The 22,679-nt window shown below is 30.1% G+C and overlaps 1 protein-coding gene across 1 annotated transcript; it reads right to left on the bottom strand.

The window, feature by feature from the left end:
* Window positions 1-1,338: 1,338 nt before the first annotated feature.
* LOC106460703 lies at window positions 1,339-21,731 on the bottom strand. Its single transcript, XM_013920438.1, has 7 exons — window positions 21,524-21,731; window positions 17,514-17,584; window positions 14,189-14,223; window positions 13,370-13,430; window positions 11,676-11,739; window positions 8,873-8,953; window positions 1,339-1,431 (listed from the first exon to the last, which is right to left on the bottom strand). Exons 1-7 carry the CDS (start codon window positions 21,587-21,589, stop codon window positions 1,339-1,341), a joined length of 471 nt encoding a protein of 156 aa, XP_013775892.1. The 5' UTR covers window positions 21,590-21,731.
* Window positions 21,732-22,679: the final 948 nt, after the last annotated feature.

Below are 22,679 nucleotides of genomic sequence, written 5' to 3'. Positions count from 1 at the left end.
AAAAAGTCTTAAACAGAAGATGGATTAACCTGTTGAAAAGAATTTGCACTAAAAACTTTCAAAGAGAAAGCACAAAGACAGAAATGAAGTTGGCAGGAAATCAACTTCAAAACTGGAATATGTAAGGAGTAATGTAAATTAGATCATACTGGAAGGTACAAGGCAGAACTAAGGAATTTTCATATGGTTTAACAACTAAGGATTTAAGAAAGTCTCAATACACTTGCCACCAAGTGAAAAGATAGCAAAGCAATGAAGGATAAGCCCTTACCCTTACAGACTTGTGAATGAAACAAGCTCGACAATGGGAAGACAGTAGCCTAGTAAAAGGAGTAGGGTGTACTTTCTGAACAAATAAGAGAACTCACAATAAGAGGGGGTACCAAGATAAGTAAAGACATGATAGCAATCAAAAGGAGAAAGAATATGACGAGTAAGTTGTTATACTAAGAAACCAAGTATCTGAACTGAAAGAGAGAGAGATAATATGACATTTAGGAATATGTCAGCTATATCATCCAAATAATAATATTAACAAGCAAATTAATGGTTCCAGATAGAAACTAAATGCAAAACAAAAAGAAATGCCTTTTTTAATGCTCACAACATATTTGCTTAAAAAAAAGAAAGGAGGCTAGTTATAAAACCAACACATCTTAATAAAAAAAAACACTAAGTGTGGGAAAAAAGGTCCAATGGGATAATGAAGTTCAATATATAATTGTGAAAATGAATTAAAAAGTCACAGAACTATTAATTAATGCATAAGAAATCTGCCTGCACAAATATAAAAAAAAAGTTTTTAATCTTAAAAATAAAATTACAATCCAACAAAAACAAAACACCACTAATAATAATACTATAAATAATAAGGAAATTTGAAGTGCTTAAATCTTACTAACCTTTAGTTCTTTCTAGTTCTTTGTCTTTTTTCTTCCTGGGAAGAAGAAGAAGAAAAAAAAACAGAAAATGTGACATATTCTATTTAACAACTTGCTTCACAATTGATTTGAAAAAATAAAACTAAACTTCTGGACTTTACCCCATCATAAAATATCGATTAACATAGTTTGTAATTCTTACTGGAGCCTCGAGCTCACCATCAATATATGTTTAAGTGAAAGAAAATACAAAACTTTCCTAAAATATCATTTACTAAGAAAAACATATGCCACAACTGAATATAACTGTTTAAATATATTAAGTACAAATTGTGAAATTTACATATTTGCTGTTATTTGAAATAATCACAAAGAAAACTGTAAATTATTTTTAAATTACTGATAGTTAATACTACAGATTCTACTCATAAATCGTAATTACAAAATATTTATTAACTTACAACTGTTTCTCCAAAAAATCAAAAGATTTCTGCTGTTTGCTATTTTGTTCTAATGACTGTACATGGAGTTTATATTGCTGCACAAGTACCTGAAATTAGGTATAAAATGTTATTGTCTTTCAAGGGAGAAAAACCCCAAAACATGCAACTTCTTACTTATAGTGATACCTTCTCCATATCTATTATAAGAAATTATACTAAATGACAAAAAGGTTCTAAAAAATACAAAACAGGGCAAAGGCAATTTAAAAATAATATTATTTCAAATTTATTGAAGGTAATTCATGTTTTGGAAAATGAAAATTATAAAGAGCAAACACTTTGCATAATTCTGTAAAGCAGACACTATGATTTTGAGCTTGCAAAAAAGGTATACCGTTAACAGCTTGTGAAGAAGGAAAAATAAAGGTTTTTGATTAACACTGTTCTAGTTTTTGTATTTTACATATCTAGCACTCTACACATTTCTTTTTTCAAATTTCTAATGTGTTTACCTTATTTTTCAATAATGGTTTATTAAATGCTGCCTAATTACCACCACTATATAGGTATAAAAAACCTCATGCTAATGTTTAAAAACTAAATTATTTGAAATAAAAGTTCAATACACAATGATAAAAAGCATTACTTGTGAAATTCACATGTTGAAAAAATCTCAGGTTATCAAATTAAGTAGTACAAGACAGTACTTTTTAAATATTTAGGGTCATATTAAAAATTATTACATGGGACAAATAAAAATCCACATGTTTACTTTCAAAGTAAAAATACAGTGATAAAATCATTACACTACACATCAAAATCACTCATTCAGTATACTATATGCGTGAGCTACAGTGGTGTAATGAAAGTTAATGAGAACTGACAGATCTATTATAATAATACTCAGTTTTGTCTGTCCTGAAAATGCACATCCACTTCACTATCCAAACTCACATACATACACACTTCATTTCAACAGATATAAACAAAAGGTGGATTTAAATATACTTTAGTAAATATTTTGTACAACATATTAAAAGTTTTGAAAAAGTATAATGTTAGGTCTTACCATAACATTGTAAGTTTATCTATTAACAGTATTAACTACAAAAAATTTAGCCCTAACTAAACTAAAGCAAAAAAAAATATATACACAAGTTACAGTGTTAATGCTTAGTAAAGGCATACCTAAAGTTAAGCTTAAGACGAATGGACTTGTAAATTTCAGTGTCTGTGTTTAGAATTCTTTTGTATTATTGTAGTAATCCTGTATTTAAAGAATTACTGTTGCAATAAAGATATCAATTTGACCAGAAATGTTGTGAAGGTTTCTGCTATTATTACAATAAATGTTACATAAATAATTTCATAACAGAAATTTTTGTCTAAATTTTACTGTCTTATAATGATCTAAAACAAAGAAAATGAAAAAAAATAACTGCAATTATGATACTTAGTTTGAGAATTTTATTATATAAATCACTTGGAGAAATAAAGCGGAATTTAAATATTTATATAACCATGGATGAACAATAAGCTAATATAACAGTGATGTACTGTTGTTTTATTAAGTTTCTTCTATCACTTCATTTTTTGTTAATTTTTGAAGAATACTTCATACTCTTATGAGATCTGCAAGAATTATCTGTCCATATTAATTGTTTGTTATTGAGCACAAAACTACACAATGGGCTAAATGTGCTCTGCCTACCTTGAGTATCAAAACTCAAATTTTAGCATCATGAATTGTTAGACTTACTGCTAAGCCACCAAAGGGGACTGTAATTTTCTGTATATGATACATCATATTTGTTTAGACAAACCAGACATAATGCAAGTGAATCCATCCCAAAGTAATTAACTATTCGATTTCAATTATTTTTAAAAATGGAGATTTCAAATACATTTACATTTTTGGATGGATAATAAGCTAGGATCACACACTGAAAATGAGATGAGGTCAGAAATTAAGCAAAAGCTTGTATAAACCTCAATAAAGAAAGCTAGGCACATGGAGGGAACTGGCCATGTTCAAGTTATGATGCCATTCTTAGATTCAAACTGGAACATAATGCAGCTGACACTTGGTTGAGAGTGTAAAGTTCCTAAATGGGTAACTAACAGTATGTTGGGAGCTTTCCAGCTACATATCATACCTGTCCAATGAATTCACTAGAAATAATTTAAGAAGAGTATTAAAAGAGTGCCAAGAAAAAAAGTCAGAGAGGCATACCACGTATCATGAGGTTTTACAACTTAATGAAGTAGAGCAATTGGTTCAGAGCAGACCCATATTTTTTGGTTTTTGCCTGTTACAACATTGACTGTGAACAAAGTGCCAAATAAACTGGGTGAAATGTTCATTTTCTATGTAAAATACATAAGAGACCCCAGTAGTAATTCGTGGGATACATTGCAATACTGAAACCAGAAAATTTTAAATCACTTTTAATGATTGGCAGTATAAATAATCTATAAGCAGGAGAACCAGGAATAACAGAATGGTCCAATACAAGAAAAGATGTCAACAGCTTGAAAGGAGGCAAGTCAGAACCTTTAAAATCAGAGAAATGTCCCAACGTGAAAGTGTTTTCAGGCAAATAGTAATAAAGATTATTAAAAATTCATGGAAGACATAAGAAAAATCGCAACAATAGATATAGTTGTTGAAGATTAAAACAGTTTGAAGCAAGAATACAATAAGACACAGTTTAACCTCAGAAAATAGTTGGTAATAAAATGCTCATGAAATGAATTCATGATTTCAACAGCCTACTTAGCTAGAAAAATAGGAACCCCTTAGTTAAATAATTTCCAGACAAAATTATTTAAGAAAAAAAACAAGATAGAGGATGCTGAAATAATAGAGGAATGAACATCAACTATAGCAAACATTTGGATACCTGAAGAAACTAATGCCAGGAAAGGACAGGAATCCAAATGGAAGTTAAAAAGTTGGAACCTTTCACATAGACATAAACGATTCTAAAGGAATTGAATGTTATCAATCCTACAAGAGGGGCAACTTGCCTATTAACAAAAGCTCAGAATTAGAGCTCACAAGGTAAGAAATATATTACTAGCAAAAAATGACCGAGGAGGTTTATGGTGAAAATAATTAGAAGGAAATGAGAACAAAAATACATCAAAATTGTTAATCTAGTAACCTAATCCTGAATTTATATTCTTTGAAAAGCATACTCAACATAAGTGTTGAGCTGATTAAAAAATATTACAGTACACATTCCAAAAAAGAAAAAAAAAGTCTAATCTGCAAATCCTACAGACAAGATATTAGAAGTTACATCTGTCCCACGATCACAGCACCCTAAAAACAGGCTAGTAAAGTGACATAGCTAAGCCAACAAACAGAATAACCAATAACAAGAAAGTTGAAAGTAAAGTTTGAGCTAGAAAACTAAGGATATCAAAGAAAAAAATATCTGTATTTACACAATTATCTTAATAGCATTATAATCAGTTGGCACAAATATAGCAAACTGTAGTTGTCAACTTTAACATGCAATGGAAACATTCATACATCAATAAAAGAGTTTTAAATTTCTGAAAAAGGAAGTCTAGAAGCTGAAGATCAAATAAAATGGATACTTAAGATTCAATTGAACAACAGAAATACAGAAGAATAGAGACATACTTTAGTGACTGTAGCTGTATCTGGAAAATAAGAGTATAAAATTTTTAAGTTTCACTGCCATGAAGCACATAGACTGATAAAGACAGATTCTACACAAAACAGAACACTGAAGTTGAAAGTGATATGACTGCTTCAGCAGATGAATGTTCATATCATGTATACTGTCCTTGAAACAGAATTTTCAAACATGATAAGGATGGTATACCATTCTGAATGTGAAGGATAAAAAAAAAATAGCAGGGAAAAAAGAAACAAAGTTATGTATATAGCCTTTGATCTAACACATGACCATATTTACTGTCTTTCTTCATACCAGAGAAACCAATTTCAACATAAAGGAAAAAAAAAATATTGTAAAACAGATTTTTAGAAAGTGTAAAATAAAAGAACTAAGGCACTAAAAAGGACTTTCTGATTTTGAGCCATAAAAAAGCAATTTAATTAAAAGAGAGAGACAGGGGTCAAGGTTGGAGTCTACTATAGAATGATGCATAAAAGAACACCTGAGAAGTTTGTTCATTTGCATAAAGCTACAAAAGAGCTAACTGCACTAGCTGTTTCAAATTTTTAAAAGAAAGGCAGCTACTCAACAGCAACAACATCAACACTTTGGGCACTCTAATCGAATACTGAGATTTGACCATTTCGAGGATCTTGCAACAACAGGACATGAACCACAGACCCACAGATTCACATTCCAGTACAGTAACCACTAAACCATGCTTAGTCCAAATAGTTCAGAAAAAGTCCTGTGTGTAAATATAAATGTGGCTGCTTCCTATTAGTGGAGGAAAATTCTCATAGATTTCAAAGAATCAAGAACAGACTTCACAAGATATATCAGAATTCATAGCCTCCAGAACAAACAAAATTCTATGACTTTCAGAATCTTTTTTCAATATCGAGAATAAAAACACAGCAGATCACCCTCAGAATAATCTTAGCAAGAGATCCACGAAACGCAAGCAACTTTCCAACAACAAAAAACTGCACGTACTTCACCAATGAAGGTTTGTCAAGATTATTTTTAAATATCAGAATTGTTATTAGGTATAAGAAACAGTCAGAAAACTCTAAGGAAATTATTCAGTGAGCTACCATTTTGCAACAAGTACCATGTGCATGCACAAGAACTGCACTTTTTGAAACAATGAAAACTGCAAGATGCCACACTGATAGCACAATAAAAATTCATACTAGCCATGCTGACATGAAAGTTCCCAATACTGTTCATCAGCAAAACTACTTTGCATTGACAGATGGCATGACTGCCCAAATGATACTTTTGATTGGAGACTGTCCAATTTTCATAAATTTACATGATCTTCCATGCTTGGAAAATAGTATTTTGAAATAACATGTGTTTCGAGGACCACTACAAACCCTATATGTTACAAATTAAATGAAGGGACTGACAGAATATAAAATTCCAAAAAGTGCTACTGGTTATAAAAATAGTTTCTATATGCTAGATGTAAATTAATATTTATATTTAAGTTTGAAACAGAATTTAAACTAATAAGAATAATTCTTCCATCATTAAGTATTTTGTTTCACTGAAGTATATCTTAAAATATGCAATGAACAACATAGATAAAAACAGTTTAAATATTTATTTTCTCTGGAAAACAATTTCAGAATTATGGTAAAATATTTCCGTGTCTTGGAAATTTTTTCAAATGGATAGAAATAGACAGGAAAAATCCATACATATTGTAATTTCATAGTTAAATATTTCTATATTAGGAGTACTTTAAAAATTATTACAGAGAAATAAAATATATAAAATTAATTTTGTACAAATGTCTGTTGGTTTAGAAATAATTTTTCACATACTTTTTGAAGCATAAAAGGGAATATAATTATAGTCAGCGTTCAAAATTAAAATCAATTTATACTTAATAAAGGGTATATAAAATATATTAAATGCTAAAAGAATAAATGCATTAAAATAGTTTTTTAAAAGATTTTTTGACACAATAAAAGAATGTTCAGTCTGTCAATTTTAAAGGGATTTCTATTGCTCATGAGATAGAATTCAACTTTGGTTTAAGTTTCTATATGGCTAGTCTCTGATTCCTACATCTTACTGTGATGTAACTACTTCTTAATAGAAAGTTATTTTCATATGCAGTCCTGTCACATTATTGGTCTAGGTGTTTGTATATGTCTAAAGAATTCAAAATCCTTCAAGTTTCTCATGATAGGCACCTATATTCAAAAGTATTGGCCTAATGTGATAATTGTTTTTGTGAACTTGGGTAAACTATATAAAATACCACAGACAGAACTTACCAATCTGATATCCTTGTATACTTTGTAACTAATAACTATATATCTACATTTAAATTTTGCAAAAATTGCAAGTTTGTTTTTAATTATTTTCTTAAAGTATTTGAAAAGAATGAAAATATAGTTATGAACAGTTTTGAGATTTACAATCTAATGAACAAGTTTATTATGAGAGTTTTGATATTGACTCTCCACACTAATACTCCTTTGCAAGATATAATTCATATAGCAGCATAATTGGTTTTTAAAAGTTATAACACTGTAGAAGAGTCAACAAAACTGGATTAAGTTATTAAATTTTAATACTAAGAAATTTCATTTCAAGTTTGATAGTAGTATTTATGATCAAATAGATGGTGTTGGTATGAGCTCAAGATTAGCACCTAGTCTAGCAAACATCTTTCTGTTATAAAGTAAAAACAATGGTTGAATAATTATCCAGATGGTTTTAAGCCTGTTAGATACCACAGGTATGTTGACAGATTTTTTATTTTTAGGAACTAACATGTGATGTTACAATTAGAGTATCTAAACAAACAGTATCCTTGTATCAAGTTTACAACTGAAGAAGAAATGGACCCAAATTTGTCGTTTTTTTATATCTTGATATTAACAGTTTTGGTGATCATTTAGAAATACGAATGTATCATAAATAAATGTATATATGATTGTACAATAATTTTGAAAGCTTATTACAGTTAAATGTAAGGTCAATTTGATAAACATATTAGTTTATATAGCTTGTCAAATTGCCAGTGACTATCATTATTTTCATAAAGAATGGGAAAGTTAAAAAAGTATTGTTTAAAAATGATTTTAATCTATCATTACTTAATAACATTTCAAAATTATGTTTAAACGGTGTGTATACCCATTGTAAAGCGAGTTATGATGTTCCAAAACTGTCCTTCTATATAAGTCTTCTATTAACCCTACTGACACGAGTCACAGCCTCCCATTAATGGGTAAAGAAAGTTATGTTTTGGGGAATAAAATCAAAAATATCTTCAAATCAAATTATCCACAAATTTCAGTGTGTACAGTTTTAAAATCAGTCTTGAGAACTTTTCATGCTAAAGAACATAATAAACTTCAACAATCTTACATTATTTGTCAATATACATATTCTTGTTGTGGATGAGATTATGTAGAATCAGCTACATATTACTTAGAGCAGCATATAAAAAAGCATCTGAAGCCTAGTTTTGGTAATTTTTCAAACAATATACATCTACAACAATAATGCGATGTAACTGCAGATTAAAAGAAATTTAAAATAATATGTAGTTCAACAATGAGCAAGATGTAAGAATTAAGAATATCTGTTTTAGTACATATGCTTTGAGCCAACTTGTCAATAATACAAACTAATAGTTGTTTCTTTTTCCACAGTATTCAATGCAAATACTTTTTTGAACTATATCATACTGTAATATTCAGAGATAAAAAATTCTTTACTACTTACCTATAATCATAATTGCAATGGAGAAATTAGTTACTTGTTGCACTTGTTCATATATTTATATTAAGTCTTCTATTTGACATTAATTTACCCAAATAACACAAATTAATTTTTCACATAAATGCACAAGACTCCTTACTTCTGAAGCTGCTAGTTTATCCTGAATAGTTGTTAGTTTTTTTTCATTTTCTAGTCTCTTCTCTTCAAATTCACTATACGACTGTAAAGTAAAATACAATATTTGATTTGTAAAAACTTTGAATATTAGAACAAGGTTTTTAAAAAAAATAAATGAATGGAAATCTTTTTGAAGTTTGTAATGATGCAAAAATTAAGTAATTGGGTGATGAGGAAATATATACATAATAATGAATTTTATAATTAATTCTATCAAACTTGAAATATCTATCTCAATCTAATAAAATACATTATTTTCAGCAAAAAATATCTGAAAATGTATTTCAAATAAATGCCTACCTTTCTGCACCATTAAGAGCTATCACCTTGAGCACAACTGTCATGCAGTTTCTTATGCAGGCCACAAGCCTTGGACACATTCTCATGCCTATATGTCTAAGTGTATTGCATCATCATCTGCTTGTAATTGCTCCACCCAGGAGATTATATGTCAAGACTCACCATGCCCGTCTATTCTGTGCCTTAGTCACACAATTACCAATTTTCTCCACGGTCGAACTCTCTTTCTACAGCCTTCCACCTTGGCTTCAATCAAAGTTCTTTGAATCTTATTTGTTCTGATAATCTTTAAGAAACAACTGCTACCATTGAATGTAACTTTCTCAGATGCTGACCTCTCAACTGAGTTTAAATCAGCTTCGTCATTTTGTAGATTACTTCTCTGGGCAAGGGCATCTTCTTCCCTGTCATTGTTTATAACAGAAGTGGTTGCAGAGGACCTAGCCCTCTCTGTATCTACTTCTACTCTATGTATCATGGCTCTACATTGACTATCTTTGGGCTTTATACTGTGTGAGGTCCCAGACTCTTCACAGGTGACTGGCTACTCATCCTACTAAGTGTCAAGACTATGCCCTAGATGTGTCACACACTTTGCTGTCAACCTCCTTCAGAGCTGTTGTCCCTCTAAGTAGTTGGGATCTTCCATCTCCTCTGCTATATCCAGTTTTCATGCACTTTAGGGGTGACGTCCCCAAAAGTGCCACACCATCAAACTGGTTCCTCTCACTTAGTTTTGCACCACTGTTGAGCGGAGATATTGGAATATGGCCATTGGCATGCACAACCAACTATTTGGTGCCATAAATGAGAGTTGAGGAGTTGTGGAGCATCAGTGATCCCACCCACACCCATATTAACACAGGTGTGCAACAGGCAAGTCATTCAAAGGTCTTAGCCCTCACAAAACATCCCCCATATACCCCACAGCAGCTTAAAATGTAACTGCAATAATGCTGTAGCTCTTTACCAACAGTAGGTCAACATGACCTCAATGTGCAGTAACCCCAGCACATGATAATAGGCTCGTTCTTAATGAAACAAAGAAAATGTTCTGGAAGTGGGAAGGTGGTACAGAGATGTAAGTACCTATCTAAAATACAATTTCAGGTAAGGAGAACATTAACTTCAGAAATGCTACTTACCTCTATGCACCACACTGAAAATGGTGGAGGGCCATGTGCAGACTAATTGAAAATATTAGCTTCATTCTAAAAAAAGTGAAAGCACCTGGTGGGAAACTGTATCTTTCTTAAGCATGGAACACTTTTCCCTCTATTTTCTGATATATATTATTTGATATATTTCAAATGCATTAAAGACAGATTAACAGTAAATGATATTAGGTAAATCAAGTGCCAGTGGTAATGTGTCGTAATGTGAGCGGAACGTTAGTGTGTGTGTGCACGTCTATTATGGCTAGAGTGTTAGGTCACCCAGTCTTGGTGAAATATGTATATGAGGTAAATATTGTAACAACAGGTAAAGGGAGATGGAGCTCTCACCTGAACATATCCACCAGGATCTACTTGGTAGATACTATAATGGGGTGTCCTGTACTACACTCCCAGAGAACACCCCAGCCCTACCTGTCAAATGAAGGGAGGGGCCCAAATGATCTCTTGCCACGTGGAGGATGTGGCTGGGGGAAGGTAACCTTCCATATTGACATCCCAAGTAGCTTAGGACTGCAGAAATATGGGTTCTCCTGTGCAAGGGTATGTACTGGGGAGAACACTGAAGAGTGTTTGTGGACCACTATCATAAGGTTAAATTATTTAAAATTTGGTCTCCACCTAGAGTCAGTGAAATGGGTTACAATGACTAAAGACAGTAAACAACAGCCAGATGTAAGGGCAAGAGTACATCTGGTGCTGACTATTTTTTATATATTTTAAATGGCATATGTTGTTGAAAGAAACCTAAGTAGAAGTATAATGGCTAGAAAAATGAAGTTGCAATCAGGTTGATGGAACAAAAATGCAACAATAACAAAAGCAATGAAGCAAGAAGAAAGAGGCAGCCCATTAAGTAGACTATAAACTCAAAAAGCACACTGAACACTGGCAGTGCTGAGGGAAGAATGAGCCTATAATCATGTTCTAGTGCTCATGGGGATTACCAACAGCAGTTGTTTCACCCTCCTATTGGAGGAGAGCTACAGCATTACAATGATTATGTCATAGGTTGGTGCAATACACATAGACATATGTAGAGGTAGGAGTTTGTTCAAGGCTTGTGGCATGCACAGAAAATTCTGTGGCAGTTGTAAGTGAGATAATAGCTTTTAGTGGTACAAAGAAGTAGGTAGTGTTTCTAAAAATTACAGGAACTGAATAGCTACTACATGTATATATGCATGCTCTTATTTCTAAATGACTTTCATCATATAAATTATAAAAGACATAATAGTTGTTTATCAAAATAAGTAAAAACTGTAGATTTAAACTAAGAATTTTACAGACCTTCTTCAGTGGCTCCATTTCTTGTAAAGTACGACTGAGTTCAGCCTCATACTTGGCACAGTCACTATAAAGCATTCAAAAAATAACAATAAATGTGGTTATTTTTTCAAATCCAATTAAACAATTATTTTGAAAATGTATAGGTTATAGTTTTAGGTATACTACTATGTATATTTTATACACAAGTTTTTTTGTTTTGTTTTTATCGGTTATACATAATAAAACTTTTAGTTTATCCACAACGTTGTGAACAAAATAACCAAAAGTTTTACTATGTACAACTGATAAAAAAACTTATTTGAATTTTAAAAAACATAATTCTTTCTAATATTTAATTTATGTATATTTTTTAAAATCTTTACATGCCTCTTAAGGTATCATTAAACTGCATTTATTGATGTTCAGTAAATTTCAGCCTTACAATCTTTAAAGCAACAAGGTAATCCAATTTTGATCTACTCCTAACAAAATAAATACATAAAACCATATTTAATATTAATATGTAAGCTCTTTTCAAATTAACAATAAAAATAATAACTGAAAAATTAATTTTCATATGTAATGTTTATGTTTGTTTTCTACCTATCAATATCTATCTATCCATTCTGTATTCAAAATATATTTTTATAGAATTAAATGTTCATCTAAATAAAAATCACATAGACACATTAGCACACACACTTCCATGTAAATATATTTTAATAACACTTCGGATAAGCCTTTGGTTACCATAAATAAAGCATTATGAATTCTGGTATAAAATAAAAATCTAATGTTTGTACATCTTTACAAGAACTAAATTTAAGGCCTTTTCATTATTTCAAAGGCTATTTTCAAGACTCACTGATTCTCATACTTTATGGCCAATATACAGCATCTTTATATTTTCTCTTTCTAGTTTTAGAGGGAAAGAAACTTTCCCCAACTGGGTTGTTCAAGGATACTGATAACCCCCCTTCATCACACTCATATGGATTACATTTACCTAGAGTGGGCTTTTAATAACTGTGCTAACGAGGGGGTTTCTGATTAATAGTTCATGGATTTAGATTCTTGAACTTAGGAGGGCTCTAAGATTTTAATCATGATTAAAATTAAAAGGTAGAACTTGCATTAGGCAAAGATGGCAAAGTGAAGGTTGAGGCTGTCATCGTGGAGTTCGTCAATTTTTTAACAAAGACAAATAGCCCATAGTCAGGATCACAAGTTGGCAGGAATCTATAAATCCAATGTTGTAGGATTTGATGTGGACCTTCATATTTGATATATTTGATTATGTTTTGTATGTACTACATAGTACAAATGAAACAATGTCATAATTAAAACTGGTTTATTGTTGTAAAATATAAAATGAAATCTTAACTTTATTAAATATTATGACCTTTGTTTCATTTTATTTATCCATTAACTACCATTTTATTATGGGAATTATGGAAAATGTTGTGGAGTTACTTTTCTATAATGCACTATTTTTCAATTAAAATTTATGCTATAATGTTTACACTGTCAAAATATACACACTGTAACAAGCAAAAACACATTTGATATGACATTTGACACATCCATAAAACTAAAACTATAAAAACTGGATAAAACAATTGTTGAGATAAAATGTTTCATTGCATGAAATGATATAGATTATTAAAGATTTTTAATCTTTAGTTGCAAATGAAAATACCATACATAAAACTTACCTTCTCAGCTGATCCACAAGTTTTGACATATCCTCTAATCGTTGACTCTGATGATCACATTGTATAGAAAAGTTAAGGAAACACAACAGCTTGAATTTTAGGCACGTCAATAGGTTTTATTTTAGGATTATTATTGAAAACTATAAAAACTGCCAAAAGTCAACTCCTTAATAATGTTGAATAGCTGTTGAAGTTTGTCCCTTAAAAATTATAATAATTTCGAATTATTTGAAATAATATCCACAAACATAATTGTTGAATCCTGCTGTGTCTTACAAAGGACATTCTACTACAAGTAGAATTTTATCACAATATTTAACACATTTAAAATAAATATAACCTTCAAAAGTTGTATAATTATCTTAAATCATAATTTTTTTGGGTCTCACAGGCTACATTGAACATTTTATCTCCATTTGTAAACTGAAAAACTTAGTAGCCTTTGACAATTAAGCTGTGGAAAATGAAAGGTTTTCTGCAAGTTTTATTAGTTAATGTTAGTGTTCAATATGTTTATCTTTTATCTCTTTGCATTTGTTATAAGGGCTGCAGAATGAGATTATACAGAATTTGACATTATGGCAGTATTGGAATAATTTTTTTTTTTTACACCTGACAAATGATATTGTAGCAACTGTTGTGTTGGACTAAGGATGTGAGTACACAGTATTATATATATCAATAAAATTTTGTTTCTTTAACTTGTTTGCAAGTAATGTGCTAATCTAAAATAATTCAGTGAAACCCGACTTTACATTAATGAGATAAAACTATAAACACAATTATATCTGATAAAACAGAAGCTCTAAAAAAGGATATCTTGACGTTTGGCACTGTACTTCCTGATGAGTATACTAAAAGAAACAAATATATGAAATATAAATACATATTAAAAACAATCATCATCATCATTAGAAACAAAGTAATACTGAATGATATTACAGACACAAATTAGGCTACAAACTACTTATGAACCAAAACACTTATTATTAGTAAACATTAAGACTATGCAACAATCAAACACTAATTAAATTATTTTTCCATCTTCCCCAGTCATCTTGAAACTTACTTCTGTGGGCAAGAAAACATATAAAAGTGTTCAAGTATAATCAGATATTACAAATAATAATCAATAAAAGAAAAAAATCACACATGAGAATAGATCTAGACAATTAGTGTAATTGGCTAATATTGTCAAGCTTATTAAATGATTACATTTAACCAATTGATTATTCAAATTTTGATAGCTAAAAGAAAAAAAATTATGATTCTCACAAAAGATGGCTAAAAAACAACAACATATAATACTAAAAACTTGGTTTCAATGCTTACAGTAAGTAGAGCACAGACAGCCCATTGTGTAGCTTTGTGTTTAACAATAAACATAATTGCAACATCTAGATTACTTGGATGGTTGGAATGATAAAAATAGTAATAAAGGGAAAGTCTAATTTCAATCAGTTGATTATTTTCATGAATCATGACACTAATCGATTAAGCTGAACAAGTTTAAATTAATGAAAAATCATAATGGTGCTATTTATATTACCAGATAGAGTAATCAAAAATAGTAATAACTGTGAACATTACTTTGATTAGTTGATTATTTTCAAGATATTAATGAATTTAATCATAATTTCAATTAATTATTTTAAGTAGCAATGATCAAAGTCATTGACTCTCACAGGAAGTCGATTATACTAATTACAAATTAATTACCCAGCTCTATAGAAAAATAATTGTGTTAAAACCATTTTGAAGGCAGTGGCTAAACAAGAAGAGAAATGTTTAAAAATATATGTTCCTATAACTATGTTTTTGTCCATGAAAGTACACTTTGCAAACAACTTCATTTACAAAAAAACAAACCTGTTAACTTGTAATGTTACAGCAATAATTTCTATTTGACTTAAATATCAGATACTTTACTATACACTGAATACCAAAATATATACTAAATTAGTGAAATACAAAAAGTGCAAAACAGATTCTAAGTTTTAAAAATGGCAGACAACTTGCATTACGTATAACCATGTGCCTGAGAGTCAGAGGAAAAAATATGGTTGCATACAAGCGTGGTTACTCATCATCATATGACACACCTTACACAAGTGTACACTTACTATTAATAGCTGAACTGAGTTTGTTGTATAAATATTATTTTTAGTACATTTATGTATACATAAGTTATGATGTTATTTGTCTGGACAAGAATTTACTTTATAACATATACACTTTAATATATATATACATTATGTATCACAACATTCTCTGAAAATAATCATTCTGATTGAAAACATGCATCTATTTTTTAAACTATCCAACAATTTCAATTGTTAGCAAATTTAATCAATTATTAAGACAAATAAAGTATTTTACTTTATGTCTTTCTACAATATTTGGTCCAATTATTATCATTCAAAGAATATAAGATATAGTTGCAGACAATTAGAAAGGACTTTTCTTTGTCAGAAAATATTACTTCTATATGTACCTTTAAAAAACAAACTATTGTAAACAGGAAGTACTCAATTTGGGGGAAAAAATCTATAATGTTATGGAATTTATCAATAAAACTTATATACTACTTTATAATAAATCTATTATACATTAACTTAGTTCAATTTGTTATTACAATTAATTTTAAATATTTGTTCCATGAGCAAAGTGGGGGTGGATAGTGTGACATGGGCATTGTGTGGGAGACATAGGCTTACAATTTAAACAGTACCAAGTCCAAACAAAAGGCAGAAGTATAGATGTCAAAAGCCCCTCAAAAAGTTGCTGTTCAGCTTTTAAAGAGGTAAGGCTTTTGGAAATTATGGAAACCAAAACTGCACAAGGACAGAAAGTTAACGTTCAGAGGAGTTTGTAGTCTACCCAATACAAAGAAAAATTAGAGAACATTGGCTTTAAGTCATTTTTAAAAAGCTAAGAAAAGCAGATTTGGATAGTTTCATTAATGGAATAGTTGGTAAAAAGTGACGTAATGTAAAAGCTAATCATAAAGCAATCTTCCTGAGTGTGAAGTGAGGCAATTTCATTAACAAAATACAATAAATCATTAACAGTACATTTGTTGGTAGTAAGGGACTGGAGTAACAGGACTAGAAATTTAGCCAGTTGATGAGAATGTGTACATAAGGAAGGCAATATATTAGGTCAAGAGTCATAGGGGTAAATTTAATCAAAGGTTATTTAGGAGACAGTATTGGACATTTTTAGGTTTCTAATGATGCTCTGAAATTTTTCTTTTCATTGAAGGGATTTTTTTCCATTGTGTTTAACAACCATAATTGTCAGCAATAATTGGTCATATTTAATTACTTAATGTGACTGGAACATTTACAGAAAACTTTATTGGTTATCCTGAATAATTCTCAAAAATACGAACAACTTCCAAAACTAAAATAATTATTACATTTATAATTATTAATATACTTTTTGAAATTGATAATGTATACATTTACAAACAATCAATAATAAAAATTAACTTTTTCATCCACTAATAAGAGATGATTACATTCTCCAAAATCAAAGGAGATGTAATGAAGTGTGGTTTGTAATGATTTGCAAGTGATTTTTCATCTCAACTAGTCATAAAAATTGCAATTAAAAGATTCAAATATTCACATATTTAAATATATCAATATAATAAAAAGGCTGTAAAACAAAAATTTATAATTTAAACAAACTGTGTGGCTCAAAAAATATATCATTGAAAGAAAAATGAAATGTTGGAAAAAATTCATTAGATTAAAGAATGACAAAAGCATAAAAAGGTCAGAGTAATACATGCTAAATATGTACTATTTTACTAATATTCAACAAATTCATTTTGCCAAGTATTTTAGAATAAAAGTTAATTATTATTTAACATAGTGACTGTTTGGTAACTATTATCTTTGAATAGATTTTAATAAGATATCATGAAAATTTTATTACTAGCAATCTGCATGTCTACTAGTTAAGTTTGATATAACTTGACAATCTACATTGTTTACAGCTAACTACAATATTGAGGACAGATATTTTCAAATTAACGTTTTCTTTTTATAAGAATTTTGATACTGTTTTCATGATTCAAATAATTCAAATAAAAACATACCACAACATGCATATATCTTATCATTTGTGTACTTACTCAGTTGATATAATTTTTTGTTTTAAGACAGCAAATTTTAATGCCTCTTCCTTTTTGGTTTGATCCAACATCTGTAATTTAACAATTAAACCTTCAGAAAAATAATTCAAAAGTAATTACTGTTTTTATTATATATATTTCAAAATACCCATTTCTTGTTGAAATATTTCTCTTATTAGATGTGCTCTTTAGGTTATATTTCATAGTCAATAAGCTTTCTTGTACATGTAAAAAAATAAACTTTCTTAAAACAAACTACTGAATTAAAACTAAGTCTTACAATTGCATAGGTTACAGGTCAAGTTTAACTTTGCAGTTTATAGTGGAAATTATCATCTTATACTGAAAGAAATGTTTAGGTATTATATATTTGCTCGGTATACATACATCTGTAGAGAGAATAGAACTATTTTTTGTAAATTGATAAAACTCTAGTTTTATACATAAACTGAAACATGTACACATCATAAAAATGATTTTATCTCTTATTTCAAATAACCTTTGTAAACACACAAAATACTATAAACATCAATGATTTGTTTTCATCGGCAAAAATATCAAATAAATGTACACATACAATCAACAGAAGAGTTTTACTTAAATAATCACCAATTTAAATATTCCAATCATACAAAAAATTACTAGACTTCTTTTTGCTTAAGTACAAAATGTAGAAATATTCAATTTTATCAGAAATAAGTTTATGAATAAATTGTCTTAATTCTAAATATAAGCAAGTTTAAAACAAAACAATGTGTAACACTAAAACTGTTACTCTTTATCATAGTTAGTGGCCTATACAATCACCTAAGGCTAATTATTAATCAGTAACAATCTTTTTTTAAGTATAAAACTAGATATTAATTACTACCTAGTTTTATCTTATGTTTCAACTGCTAATCTGCTACTATCTTCAGGAAAGTCCTGAGAAGGATTACTGCTGTGTTGGTAGTGGCCACGTTTTGATCCTAAGTCTTCTTTGATGGATGTTTGGTGCATTATCCACTTGAATGTGGTCTTCCTCTCCCCTTTACAATTTGAATAAACTAATTATGTGAATGTTTTAAAGAGATGTATTGAGCTAATGTTTACTTCTATGCTTTGTTATTATTTATGAGGATATAGAAGGCTTATTTTATCCAGCATTGTTCATATTTTATTAATTTAGTATTATTCTAATTTATCAAACGGTCTTCTCTGACATAATGGAACATTGCAGAGAGATTGGTATTACAGAGACATATTCTCCTGAATTACAACTTTCGTTGGTCTTTTTTGTTTCTCCAATGTATTGAAACCTACATTCACAGGACATTGTAAATGGTGTTTTTCATCCTAAACAGTGTAAAGACAGACATCACAGGCCACCACTTAGTTATTCCAGAAAGAACAATATTTGCAAGTTAACATTTTCCTATATCGAAAAGGTATTTCCGGTAATACTTACCTCCTCTCACACCTTAGCTTTATCCCAACAAAAGTTTCTCTTCTCTGCCCATCTAAGCATTGGTATGAATTTTACCTCACTTACTCCAGCCTTTATACCCCACTATATTGCCCAAAGCTAGTTAAATATTGTGATTCTCTTCAACTATATCAATACACCCTTTATACCAGATCTATATATGAGCTCCCAGTCATTATTTCATATTCACTTTTTTCGAGACTGGAAAAATTATCAATCCCAAATGGATAGGGAGTGGATTGATATAGGTAGAGAGAATCACAAGATTTAACTTGCTTTGTGCAATATAGTGGGCTATAAAGGTTGAAGCAAGTGAGGTATGATTAACAACAATGCTTAGATGGGCATAGAAAAGAAACTTTTGTCTGGATAAAGCTAAGATGTGAGATGAGGTAAATGTGTTTTAGAAAATTGGAAAAAAAAAGTAACAAAACTATAACTTTCAACAATTGATAACTGGAACACTCGATAAAGAAGATAAACACCAGGAATATGCAGGAAGAAATTTACCAATATACAGCTATATTTTCCTATGTCGGAGGTCTCTCTGACAGCATAAATTTAGAACAGTATTCAGAAACCAGAATACAATACAACCACAGTTAGTACATCCAATTACCTAAAGATCCAATGAAGATGAAAAACACCACTTAAAAAACCTCTGTGAATGTGGATTCCAATACACTGGGAAAAAAAATTAGAACTTGGGAAAACAATAAACATTCAAGATACAGTAAAACCTATTTATCTGTAATAACTAGAAACAAAGACCATACAATAAATTGGAATAATACTACAATGAACCACATATGAGAATAGAAATGTGAAAAAGTTTTCAAATGGTTCATTAAAGTTCCAAATGGGGAGACCCCAGTTGAGTGGATAAAGCACCAGCCTTCCATCAAAGGCCCAGGTTAAGTTCCTGTCATTATCAACACAGAAAGTCCTTCTTGTGGTTTCCCTGAAAATAGCAGCAGCTTAGAAGACACAATGTAGGACAAAACTAACTAATAATTAGTAACTAGTTATAAAAAAAGAAATAATATTAGTTTATTTAGCCTTAAGCAAGAGCTTACCTATGACTAAATGTTTTTAAATTGTTGGATAAATGTTTTTGACTCATGAAAAAATTTTACTTCATAAGAATATAAATAAAACTTTAGATTTTCTTAGTTCACAACCATGGTATCTAATTACAAAAAAGGAGAATAAAGAAACAAAAAGAAACATTTTTATGCCAAAAAGAATCTATAAGCATTTTCATTTTTTATAAAAGTAAGACATTTTCATTTAATTATGTTTGTGTGAGAGTTGAATATCAAAAATCATTTAATATTTTTTTTCTTTTAAAGGCTATGATGTCATGTGGCCTGGTTGCACTTAGAAATTAAAGCATACTTTAAAAAGCTAAATGCTTTTCAATTCTTTTTCACACTAATTGTGTATATGAATAAGAAAAAATTTTTGTTTATTTGATATCTAACTTATTTATTTAGTAATTTCATGATTATTAATTCATTAAATATTATATAGAGCCAATGCTATCAGCAAGTCTTTCTCGTACACAATGGTTTCATAAACATCTTTTTTAAGGTACAATAACTGAATAATTAAAATTAAAAGCTGTGTAGGAATATGGAAGTTCCATGTCAAAACACTTAAGTTAATATTGTTATGATAGCGGAAGTCACACAACGTTGGGAGCATGCGCACTGGAGTTTCTAGAAGGATCATGACTTATCGAGGAACCTCGCGAATGTCCAAGTGTTTGCCAGGCACCCTCTTTTTTTAGTATATAAGCCATGCAAACAAAGCCAGCAATAGATAGATATGCAGACAGAGATAACTGAGTCAAGTGAACAGTAGGCACCTTAAGTAAAGTGTGTGAATCACTGTGATTTATAGCATGCATTATAAAGGTTGTTAAGTTTAATGTGACTGTGGAAACTTTTTGTATCACAAAGTTGTATCGAGAAAGAATAAACTAGTTTTAATTAAGAAAGGACTTGTATCGCTGAAGTACCTCGGAAATAATTTATACTGAAAATTAACAAACGAGCAGATTCACAATAATATTATGCCAAAAGGATGAATATTTTATAAGTTCTAGCTAAAAAAAATACAAAAAATTATATTTTTTGGTCTAAAAATGGTTGTTGCTTGTTTCCCTCTTCTCCAGTAATTAAGATAGTTCTTTCACAACAATTGAAATATAATTATAACTTATATTAATCCCAGGGCAAGTCCCCAAGACGAATAATAATATTGTCTGAAACAGTGAAAGTGAAACTAAAGCCTAAAGGCATGATAACTACAGAGATAGTGTAATTTAGAGTATACTAGGAGAAAAGTACTGGGTTAGCAATTTATCATTGACAACTTATAATTATAACATTATTTATCAATATAGTACTGTTAAAACTATACTATCAATAGTAAAACTAATAGTATTATTATCATAACAACACTGGCTAACACTAGTTTTGCTTCAGTTACAGTGCACGTTTAATTGTAATGTTAGTATTGATGTAACACCTTTGCTTACCTCTCTTAACTGTTGACAACTAGGCTTATCACAGATAATTTCTTGATGACCCTCATCCATAGTCATATAGTTGGAAAACTACCAGAATGTATTAACATTTATTTAACGTCATATAATGGGTAACATCAATTTTATCATTTCAAAAACTGGCTTCCACTTAAGCCTAAATTATATGATCACCCTTAAGGTTAAGCCTAAGCCCGAAAAGAAAAAAAGAAAAAACAAAACTACCCATTTGCACTTTTCTAATGAAACATTTAAAAGAAAAATTACATCACTGAAATCTATATACAAAAATTAAATAAACAAAGTGTCTAATGCTTTGCTTTAATGTTAAATGTTTATAATAATAAAGAAATTTGTTGTGATGTTTATGTACGAAACTACTCCTAGGCTTATTATAGATGGCGTTAAATTAAAAGCCTATGCTGCAAAATAAAGAAAGTGAATTGTTCTAAACGTGTAGATAATGTGGCTGACAATTTACATATTAGTTTTGTTTATAGAATTTCACATGAGTGATAGATATATTGATAGAAACAAAAAAAAAATTAAATTTCATGTCAAAGCCCAAACTTTAGTTTATTTGCCCTTATTTCTGTGGATTATAATAATGTGGCCTAACTCTTTTCTCTCTTTTTACATTGGCAGCATTCTTATCTCAAACTTGAGTCAAGAGCAATGTTGCCAAGTCCGCTTTTAATAAGCGAAATTTGGCTTGTTTTTCTTAAATACCTTTTTAAACATTTGCGAGTTGCGATTTTCGGGATTGTTTTATTCCGAGGTCGTTTATTTGGCCTTTTATATAGTAGCTGACTTCAACACACAATAAAATTGCTGTAAGAGTGATTTCGGGCCCGGCATGGCCCGGTGGATAAGTCACTCGGCTCGCAATCGTGTCGTGGGTTCGCGTCCTTGTCGCACCAAACATGCCCACTTGGGCGTGGGGCTAGCAATTCCACCCCGATAACAAAAATCTGCTACGGAAACTGCAACAAAAACACTTTCGTCGGTGAAGTGTTGTTGTAGCCCTATGTTCCACTAGGAACGACAGGAACTAAGAAGAAGAAGGAGTGATTTCAGTGATTGATTCGGTTAATGAACAATGTTACGTCTCTGGTCGTTAGTTAATTTTCCGTAAAAATTATTTCTGAAG

This window comes from Limulus polyphemus, unplaced genomic scaffold (assembly GCF_000517525.1).
Source record: "Limulus polyphemus unplaced genomic scaffold, Limulus_polyphemus-2.1.2 Scaffold818, whole genome shotgun sequence".
NCBI classification, from domain to species: Eukaryota; Metazoa; Arthropoda; class Merostomata; order Xiphosura; family Limulidae; genus Limulus; species Limulus polyphemus.
This window is presented reverse-complemented; position numbering and strand designations above follow the sequence as displayed.

Coding starts and splice junctions, on each gene's coding strand:
- LOC106460703 (XM_013920438.1), bottom strand. CDS start 21,589: ATGACTATGGATGAGGGTCATCAAGAAATTATCTGTGATAAGCCTAGT. Junction 14,224..17,513: donor CAAAAAATTATATCAACTGA/GTAAGTACACAA, acceptor TGTTTCTTTTAG/TATACTCATCAGGAAGTACA. Junction 1,432..8,872: donor ATAAACTAGCAGCTTCAGAA/GTAAGGAGTCTT, acceptor ACCTAATTTCAG/GTACTTGTGCAGCAATATAA.